General features: G+C 45.5%; 1 protein-coding gene across 1 annotated transcript in view; it reads right to left on the bottom strand.

Annotated features, from left to right (window-relative positions):
* The window catches only part of LOC107107115 (PDZ domain-containing RING finger protein 4-like), an 11,027-nt gene extending 4,712 nt beyond the window's left edge, over positions 1-6,315 (bottom strand). The window contains exons 1-2 of the mRNA XM_015407353.1: positions 5,590-6,315; positions 2,180-2,266 (exon numbers count right to left, since the gene is read on the bottom strand). Coding sequence (XP_015262839.1) covers positions 2,180-2,266; positions 5,590-6,315 — 813 coding nt within the window. The remainder of the gene's footprint in view (positions 1-2,179; positions 2,267-5,589) is intronic.
* Between the last annotated feature and the right edge of the window lie 4,676 nt (positions 6,316-10,991).

The following is a 10,991-nucleotide window of genomic DNA, read 5'->3' as shown; positions in this document are numbered from 1 at the left end:
TTCTGCCTAACCTACCTTACAGTGTTGCTGTACAGATCGCAAAGCCAAAGAGAATGAAGTAAGCTGCTTTGCTCCCCGCTAATGAGAAAGACAGAATTTTGCCTACAAAGAGGCTGCTGAGAGGGGAGGAGATAAAGTTGCCAGCTTTAGGTATGGAAATTCCTGGAGATTTGAGGAGTGGAGCCCAGAGAGGGGGACCTCAGACAGGTACAGTGCCATAGACTCCACCCTCGAAACCAGCCTTGCCAATCTCCAGGTGAGGGCTGGAGAGCACTCAGAATTACAACTGCTCTGCAGAAGGGAGGGCAGAAGTCAGCTGAAGTCAAAGGGGCAGATAATGGTAGGTTGATGGTTAGCTGGGAAGGAGATGGGGTTGCCCCTCCACCCTCCAAACCAGCCATTTTGTCCTGGGTAACAATTGCTGCCAATCTCCAGGTGAGGGCTACAGATCACTCACAATTACAACTGCTCTTCAGGTAGCAGAGATCAGTTCCTCTGGAGAAAACAGTGGACTCTGTCATTATACCCTGCTGAGGTCACCACAGCAAATTGACACTGTTTGCCCAAAGCCAGAGCACTCCCCCAGAGCCTCTTTCTAGATCTCGTTGTATTGCTTTCACAACAGGCTTTACTGCTAGTATATATATATATATATATATATACACATACATACATACATACATTTCTAAATCCTGCAATATATATCTCAATGAGAAACACCATTCACTTTCTGGCTCCACAGTTCTTTGGAATTTTTAATGCAACACCTAGAAGAGCCATGAATTAAACTGACAGTAGTAGCCAACTATTTCAGCAGGTTTGACAAGGTTATCTGTTTCAGGTTCTTTCAGTCTATATGAGCTGCTTTTAGATATGCTATTGCTCATACATAGTAGTTACTGTTTATTATGCAGTATCTGTTTAAAAACAAGAAAGACTGTTTTCCTCCATTACTTTTCAAAGCACCAGTTCATTTTTTCACCTTGATTTTATCAGTTTTATTCAGGGTTTTGTTTGTTTTTTGAAAAGGAGGTGCCAGAACTCTCAAGAGGGAAATGACGTTTTCAATCTGTATACTGAAAACATTTTAAAAATAATTTTTTTGAAGAGGTTCTGGAACTCCATTCCGGTGTGGTCCCCCCCCCCAAAAAAAAGCCCTGGTTTTATTCATAAGGGACTAGAAACTTGGGCTGGATCCAATACAAAGATTGCGGCTCCTCCTGGCTTTCCCTTTCCACCCAGCAGTCCTTTCTGATCCAAGGAAAGTTTATTTCTGGGGTTGCAGGATCCACATGACATAAGAGCCATACTGGTCTGGAGGCTTTATGGAGACAAACCCTCCTTCCTCTTCTATTAGCAGAGCTTCACTCACACACAAGGGAAAAGGAGTGATTTCTTCATATTTGCTGTCTCCACTGCAGCCTCCCAACCCGTACAGCTATTACTCCACACAACCCCAGGTTCTAAATGAGGAGGGAAAAGAGGAAGGTCAGCATTCATCCGTGCCTTTCTCTGACAGTCATGGGGTGGAACCTTAAAGACCAGCCAAGGACAATACAACATGACTAGGCGCCAGCGATCCATTGCCTAGCTTCACTCCTGAGAAATAATGGGGACTAGGATCCTGGATTTTCCGTGGGGAACCTATAGGAACATTGGTGGGAGATTTAAACCCAGCAATAGGATCTAGGGGTGTTCCCAGGTACTGTATAAAGTTGGCCTCACGGCCGTTGTTCTATACTCTAATTGTGTACCAGTAAACCATGCTGATCACTACATCAGTCTCTGTGGTTTATACATGCGTCTAACCCACTACACAATAGTTCATCTGTACAAATTTCAGACAGCCACTTGTGCCATAACTAAACTTAATTATATCCTACTTTCCCCCCCCCCCCAGAATCCAAACATTCAATTGCAGGAGTACTTAAAAAAGACATCAAGCACTACCATCACTAGAGGCAAGATGCTCTGAGCCATTTAATATTTTCAGAAGGCAAAGTGCAGCCTGTCATAAGTGTAGCTTCAGACACTTGGGCCTCATGACAAGCTATTTCATTCTGATCATTCATATATTCTTAGAAGTTGCTAATATGACAACCAGCGCAATTCTTATTTAAAGTCTGAAGTGCTGGAAGAAAGCTTTTTAAAAGGACACGGCATTAACTTTGCTTCTTACCTGACTATGCTTTCCTCCAGTTATATTAAATCCAAGAGTATCATTTTCTCTGTGTAGCATGATGGTGAAGATCTTAGGCTGCTCTGTCTAGGAAGAAAAACACAACACGCTGTTAATTAAAAAAATTCTTAGCCACAAGTAGAGTACACATATGACAACAAGCTATTATAGACAAGAGACATTAAAATAACAACGCAGAACAAACCCATGTTAAACCACCTCACCATCAGCAGCAAAGAGTTTCATTAACAAGCCATGTCATTAGATTGGGCACAACACACAAGCTGTATAGCTGATCTTTCTTATAATCTATGCTTAAGGCAAATTGAACAAGGTGTGACTTACATCTGAGCAAAACAGAAAGATTACTAGAACACTATAATCTCCCTTATAAATAAAAGCCGAATGGTGGTGGCACTTCTCTAGAACATTCCACACGCTTGGTTGGCGCCCTGGTGTGTCACTCAGAATCTGTCCCTATCCACTGGCTGCATTGCTTGAGTCTCGCCTCCAACAGTCTAAACAGTTTGCTGTTCCTCTCCCCCCCATAGCCAGTCAGAACACAGAGGTTATTTGCATCTGCAGCCTCATTGGCCTTTGCCTAGGAACACAGAGGTCGTTTGCATATGCGACTTGATTGGCTTTTGCCTCTAACATTCTAAACAGTTTGCTGTTCTGAGGTAAAATGTGTCCAATCTCCAGGTGAAGGCTGGAGATCACTCAGAATTACAACTGCTTTCCAGATGGCAGAGATCAGTTCCCCTGGAGAAAATGGGGGGCTCTGTATCCTTATATGCTGCTGAGGTGGCTCCCGTATGACAGCCACTGTGACGTAGCAGTCAGGGGCCAGGGCTTCAGAGCACGGGAGAGGCTGCAGGTGTGTGGGGGGTGGAAAGCTGAGGAACCATCGTTGCCAATTTCCAGGTGAGGGCTGGAGATCACTCAAAATTACAACTGTTCTTTAGGTAGCAGAGATCAGTTCCTCTGGAGAAAATGGTGGACTCAGTGTCATTATACCCTGCTGAGGTCGCCACAGCAAATTGACACTGAGTGTCCAAGGCCGGGGCACCCGCCCAGAGCCTCTTTCTAGAGATCGTTGTATTTATTTCCACAACAGGCCTTTTTCCTAGTAAACTATATGGTTAATCTAGCCAACGGCCACCTGTAGGTCTCTGTGACAGCATTGTAAAGGTGGCAAGATATTTATGTTTTGAACAATCACCTGCTCTTCAAGCAGAAATTATCTGCAGTATCAATGTTTTGTTTGTCTGGAACTGGTAACCCTCCAAATAACATTTACAGTAGCCACGTTGTGATCAAACTAAATTGTGTCCCAATGAGACATCCCACTGCATTGTATCATTTATACACATCTGCCTTCTTTTTTTTTTTTTGCCTAAAGAAAAAAATTCAGTACAAGGCCCAATCTGCATCTAGCATTTGCTCCACTATTTTACCAAACCCACACTGGAACAGAAAAAGATGTGGCTCAAAACCACATTCAAATATCTCAGGCTAATGCTGTACTGACTGCAGAGTCACCCCTGAATGGCCATAAAACAGCCATAAATCTATGCAGACAGCTACCATAAAACCAAGAAATCAAACAAAAGTAGCATGCAGTCTGCACACTGCCATAAAATCCGACAATCAATCAAAAAGGAAGTGGCGTGCAATGCACAGGAGAATTTCTGTTCCACTGTGGGTTTGGTAAAACAGTGGAGCAAATGCTAGATGCAGATTGAGCCATAGTTAACTTGGTCCACATCCTCAAGCATCCATGGATTCATAAGTTACATAAAAGACAGGAACCTGTTCCAACAAAGTAGGATAAAGAAGTTGCTTTGATGTATGCCTTCTTGCTGTACAATACTACACATTGGATACGCTGTAAACCACTGCAGTGATTCTTATACATTTCCAGTGATTCTTATACGTAGGCAGACACAATTGTGTGGCTATATATATAGTCTCAGTTTTGTCTTTCCTGAATGCCTGATAGAATGCCTGATGGAAGTCAAAGAGAAAGTTCCCTCCTAATTCCATCCCAGTGACAATTCCCACAACAGACAACCTTCCTTTGAGAACCAGTGTGGTGTAGTGGTTAGCATGTCAGGACTAGGATCCAGGAGACCCAAGTTCAAATTCCAGTTCTACAATGGAAGCTTGCTGAATGACTTTGCTGGGTCACTCTCTCTCAGCCTAACCTTACAGGGTTGTTGTGATGATGAAGTGGTGAAGGGCAGAATGACAGCACCACTCTGAGCTCTTTGGAGGAACCAAAGGATAAAAATGTACTAAATAAATAAATACCTCAAACTGATGTGGTAGTGTTTCTTTGTAGATGCTCAGCTGACAACCATATGATTCAATAACTTTTATCTCTGAAAAGACTGGCAATACAGCCCTTCCTCCAACTCAGAAACAACCTTTTTAGAGTCTTGTAGTACTGTAGTACTATCTCTGGTCTCAACACACACAACAACAACCTCATTCTGGAATATTATGAATGAAGCTGAGAAAGAGAAGTCTACCTAAAACACCCAAAAACAATTTTAAAGATAGTGCTTAAGAGAAGAGCCTCCAGTAGCTGTATTCACTGCCACCTCTTAGAAATATGAAACACCACTAAAGATAACATCTGAGCATATGCATAACAAACACTAACCACTTCTCCAACCACCCCAAACTAGAGAGTAAGGGGGGAAACTCCAAGACAAAACAAGTTTCACTTTCTAAAATTAAAGACTTAATACTCAAGGCTTCCTGATACTCAACACTTTTCCCTTACAAAAGTGCACAGCTATTAAACACTGTGAGAACATAAGTTCCACAGGTGCACCTTTCTGCCAGAATAGGGACTGGGGCAGTCATCTTCTGGATTTTTACCACATGTTTATCACAGCTCACAAGGAGCTCAGGATCACATCCACAGTATACTAGTCCATACTTTTACCCTCTCAACAACCCTGTGAAGTAGGTCAGAGAGAAAGAAAGGACAAACAGCTGGTTATCGAGCAGGGTCTGCACCCAAGTGTCCCACCTCTAAGTTAGCCAGTGCCATATCTATTTCTATAATGGGTTTTAACTAGAATAACTGCATACGATTGTTCCACTTATAATTGTTACACAAAGACAGAGCTGGGGGGAGAAGGGGTAAGGCTCTCCCTCTCAATTAAGGCTCTGAGGGGCAAGGAGGAACATTTCGGTAGAGCAGGGCCATCAAGCGAGAGGGATGAGGGGGACATTGGAGGTGGACCACGTATGAGACTTTCTTTCACATGATGTTTGAATTAGGTAGGGGCAACGGGTGGTCCATTTTGTCGGGGAGGGAGGAGGGCGGGCTCTGGAGTCTGGACAACGTTGCCTCAAAGGGGGGAGGATAGCACACTAGCTGGTCTGGTGCTCACCTTGCTGCGCGGCCCGCTCCCACGGTCCCTGGGGATGGTTCCAAGGTGGCTCACGTACTGGCTCAACTTGTGCTGGTACTTGAGCGCCGTCAGTTGCACCTCGCTCTGCAGCGCCGCCAGCTGGCCCAGCAGCGCCTTCTCGTCCTGGCGCCAGCAAACGGCCTGTCTCTTTAGCTCCTGCTGGCAGCTGGCCGACTGGCTTCGGCGGGTGCCCAACGCGCGCGGGCAACAAGAACGGGCTGCATCCTCCTCGTCGCTTGCCTCGCCGCAACCAGGCCACTGCTGTTGCTTTCTTCGCACCGCCGCCAGCCCGCAACCCTCCCGAATGCCGCTGCCCCGCCTGTGCAACTGCACGTCGAGCCCCTCGGCGCAGTCCTCCTCCTGGCGGGGTCGGCATCTGGCCGGGCTGAAGGCGCAATGCTCGACGTGCGCCGCCAATTGGCGGAGGAGCACGTGCCTTCGGCAGCCCCGCGCGCTGTAGTCGCACTTAACCGGCAGGCGCTGGACGAGGTTCCTCAGCGGCAGTACCCGGTGCAGCTCCTGGACGCAGATGGGCTGGCAGCGCAGGGGGCAGCGCCGCTGCCGCACCGCCCAGGGCAGCAGGCAGCTGGCGCAGAAGACGTGGCCGCACGGAGCAGACAGAGGCTCGTCCAGCACTTGGCCGCACAGCTTGCACCTCAGCTCGGGATCCACCGGCTCTACAAAGCGCTCCGTGTCCAGACCCATGGCGGGATGGGCGACTTTCAGGCGACCCCCCCCCCTGAACTTTTCTCCTCCGGCGGCCGCTTGCAACAACTCCGAGGAGGAGGTGGGAACGCAGCTAGGGGATAAAGGGAAGGAAGGGGAACCCGCCGCTCGGAGTTGCTTCGCTTTGAAGTTTTCCGCGGCTCGCCTGTCCTTCGGATGCTGCCGTATTCCTTCGAATAGGCGCCGCCGTCCTATAGCTCTCTTTCCGCACTGTCAACACCTCCACCCTTTTAGTGCTGCCGCTGGGCGGAGGAAAGGGGCTGGCTCGCTCTGCGCTTAACGGAGATGACAAACCGATGCTCCAGGTTACATCCATACAGTGGGGGCGGGAGAACAGCGGGAGAGAGAACTGGCCACCAGAAGAGCCCACGAATGGGAAAACAAACGCAAAACAGCAGGCCCACGCAATTGGCTTTAGTTGCAAATAAGAGTGCATAGGATCCTATACTTAATCTCCCAGCAAGGCTAAATTTGCACCAGAGATGGCTCTTTTTAAATGCCAAAGGTAATGTCACTAAATACTTTATTACTGCTTGTGTGTTAATCCAAAGAAGAAGAAATATCCTCCTGGGTCCCCCCCCCCCTAGATTGTTCTGTATAGAATATACAGGATAGATTGATTTGCTTTTATCTGTCAATTTAACAAATGCACTTACTGGCATTATTTTATGTTGTGCTTGCCCACTGGAGTGAGAACACTGCCAGTGAGGATGTGCAGAGTGCTTTCCCTTCACTGATATATTAGAACACTCCTTTCCCTCTGGGATGAGAGGAGAAAGTTTCCAGGTCAGTTGCCAGGATTTCTCACCAGAATTGAGGCCAAACCCCCATCATTTTTTGCAAATTAAAGATAATCTGTATGTCATTGTTTCCGTGGTTTTGGTTTGGATGTTCTGTTTGATTCCTGCACTTATTTTCCCCTCCCATTTGAGATGTTGGACAGTTATTTCTCCATGCCTAATCTATAATTTCCACAAATGTTTTTCATCCACAAATCAAGAAACAGGAAAACATTTGCTGAAAGTTCAGTCTGGGAGCTTATGTAGGCACCACATCCGGATGAGAAGAGGAAGGGAAGGGCTGGCCCCTCTGCAGGAAAAGCAAAGGTTCCCACTTCAACCGGCCTGCTGCTTTCTCTCTGCTGCCCTGCCCCAGCGGTACACAAGCCTCTCATTAATGGGGCGGGTTGCTGTTTAAATCCCAAATGTATGCACAATTATTTGGAAGGTAATGTCCTAAAAACACACTGGGTTATTTAAGGTTACAGCATGAAACTAGACCTAAAAACACAATGCATTTATCGTTTTGTCCTCTGGCTCCAGTATGGATGTTGTTGTATTTAGTTAAGAGATTTTCTGTACCCCCACCTTTCCAGAAAATTAAAATCCAAGTTGCATGACAAACATTTTTGAACAAAGACCTAATTAAAGTACAATATAAATATCATTTTAAAGCAGTACTAAGCTCATAAATCCAATGCACTCTACAGTTAAATCCTACCAAAAGCATTTGTGAGTTTGCTGTCTAAATGAAATCAAAGCAAGTGCCAGAAGAACGCAGGAGGGAGCATTCTAGAACTAGGGAGCTATAACTGAAAGGGCTCTGACTGTGGTAGCTTCACATCCAAGTGGTAGTTATGGTAGCTGTCCACTTCACATGGAGCAGAGCCTTCCGAAGTGATTTCCAGATTCAGATGAGACATGGTGGATTTTCACATTTGCTTTGGCATTCTCTTTCAGGAGGCAATTGCATACACTAAATAATCTACTTTCAATGCATTTTCAATGCACTTTCAACTGGATTTTGCCAGTTCATATGGTAAAATCCAGATGGAAAGTGCACTGAAAGTGGATTATTTAGTGAGTGTGATCACAGCATCAGTGTGACACACAAGGCAAACTGTAGTAAGGGCCCTTAGCTTACCACAGTTTGGTCTCAGAATGTATTTGGAGTGCCAGAACTTGGCTTACACATTGACCAGTATAGGACAGGTTTTTTTCTGGTAATGTACAAGAACACTTTTAGTTCACCAGCTATACTACTGGAAGAGGGCAGTATGTTTATTCTGGCTGGAGAGTCCCAGCACTCCTAACTTTAGAAATGAAAATTCATTAAAATATGGAATTCGGCTTTAAATCTACGTTATCAAAACTATAAGATCTTTTTAAGATGGTACATGACTCCTCTTAAATTGTCTCCCTCTCCCCCCGTCTCTCTCTTTCTTTCCACCCCCCCCACTCTTGCCACTCTCTCTCTCTCTTTCGGCCCCCCCTCTCGCCACTCTCTCTCTCTCTCTTTCTCTCCGTCTCTCTCTCTGTTTCCGCCCCCCACTCTCTCTCTTTGCCCCCCCACCGGCTCCGACCCAAGGCCCGCGTGGCTTGGAAGCCGCGCGGGCCTCGGCTCCGTCTTTTTCCGGCTCTCTCTCCCCCCCTCACCGTCTCCGAGGCACCTCGCACTCTCTCTCTCCCCACCCCCTGGCTCCGGCAGCAGCTGCGACGTTCCAGAGCGTCTCCTGCGCACGCGCAGGAGACGCTCTTGCACTTTCGGGGGGATTTAAACATCCCCCGAAATTTTTTTCAACTTTTTTTATTTTTGTGCACACGTGGGGACTGGCCCACGTGTTTACAAACCTCCCCCGGCCCCCCAGCTGCCCCCGGAGCGCTGATTTAGTGATCCGCACTCCGGGGGCAACTTCGCTATTAGATATATAGATTCTGCTGACAGAAGAATGAGTTCTCACTTTGCTTCTTAGCCCAATGACTTTTTAGCAGTAAGTGTCCCTTGAACACCATCAACATCTTTTGGAGACCTGCAAGTGCTGTTTAGGGCAGGGAAAGAAAGGAACTGATCAATTTCTGCTGGTGGAAAGCTGGCAGGATCCAATGCATAGTTTCTACTTACATAATTTTTTCATGTTGAGATCCATAAGATACACAAATGCCTTTCCTGCCCAAATGAAATCCATTTAAAAGGTGAACACACTAACCATGTTTATATGCAAGCACTTTTTAAAGTTTTCATAATCTTGCATATCAAAGTATAAAGTGAGAATAAGTGATATTAATGACTTCATAGAATGTTTGCTTGATGGAAGATGGAAATTTTTGTCTGAGTGTCTTATAGGCCTCATTCATGTTACCAGTGTGTCATGGCAGCTGCCAGAAGGGGGGTGGGAAGGATCCAACACTCTTGCTGCTGTGAGTCTGTGTTGATATTATTGTTGTGTTTGTGTCCCGCATTAGAGTCCCTTTTCCAGCAAGGATACAGATGCTCGTAAAGCAACCATATGACCGATCATGTATTACCATAAAGCCAAACCAGAGGTGAAGTGGTTTTACAGGGCTATGCCACAGTGGCAATATAGTTTCAGTAGACAACATTTCCATAAATATCCTTGTGTTTTACTGTAAGTGTGGAAAACATCTGTTGATTGTCTAGTCTAGATAGCTGCCCCCAGGGCAACATGAGGATCATACCAGCAAACAATGAGCATTCTGCAAGTTACACCTGCAGAACAAGAATGTCTTTGCGAAACACATTCTTTACCAGTGTTAAATTACAGCTGGAAGATCTAGCTGTAGTTTACTGCTGTTTATCCTGGAATTTTGGAATGATATGCTGCTGACAGTTCTTGAGTGGAATATACTCGTATGCATGTCCCAGTGGTTTCCTCTGTCACCACTACAGTAACAGAAAAATATAGAAATCATGTGAAAGGACTGGCATCATGTAGAAGATAATAATGGGTGGGATATTGGGGATGGAGAGCTGTGGACAAGGCTGTAATGTCTTGTTTCCCACATGATAGTATTACTCATTTTCTGAGTAGGAGCAGCAATTCTGCCGGTTGGCCATTAGAGGTTGCTACCTAATCCAGTTTAAGCAATCCAGGAATTTTCAAGAGTTTATAGAGAACAACCCTGACCCGGATAGCCCAGGCTAGCCCAATCTCTTCAGATCTGGGGAACTAAGCAGGGTTGGCCTTGATTAGTATTTGGATGGGACACCATCATGGAATAGCAGGGTTGCTATGCAGAGGCAAGCAATGACAAACCTGAATGTCTCTTGCCTTGAAACAAGAGAGAGAAGAGAAAAGTATGTATTGGAATAATGTTTATAATGAAAACCCGACCTTATTGATTCTGGATTTCAAACACAATGAATGCATGCTGCAGAACAATAAGTTTTTGGAGACATAGGTTTAATTTTTAAGATTAGTAAGTGTTATGTATTGGGACTAGAACATTCCAGGACTGTTTCTACCAGACACTAGCTGAGCTTGGAGCTCTAGAACAAAAGCCCACCAGGATTTTGGAGGTGGCCAATGGGGAAGTAATTGTTCTGATAATGGCCTATCATTGGTAGTTGTTTGGGAAGCGGGTGGAGTTGCATGCTATTTAATAGGGCCATTGCCCTGGCAGAATTTGATCCAGTTTTTGGCAGGCCCAAATAATGACAAATAGGCATTATTCATTTTGTTTTTCAGTTTGTCCGAACCAAATGCACATCCCTAACAAATTCTATGGTCTGTTTCCAGCACTGGAACTTTTATACCTTATCCCATAATCTCTTCTGTCAACACAGTGTGATACTGGGCAGCACTAGCCTAGGTCTAGAACATAAACCTATGATAAAACTGCTTTCCTTTTGAGCTA

This window comes from Gekko japonicus, unplaced genomic scaffold (assembly GCF_001447785.1).
Source record: "Gekko japonicus isolate JY-2015 unplaced genomic scaffold, Gekko_japonicus_V1.1 scaffold290, whole genome shotgun sequence".
NCBI classification, from domain to species: domain Eukaryota; kingdom Metazoa; phylum Chordata; class Lepidosauria; order Squamata; family Gekkonidae; genus Gekko; species Gekko japonicus.
The sequence above is the reverse complement of the archived record's forward strand: the minus strand, read 5'-3'. Positions and strand labels throughout refer to the sequence as shown.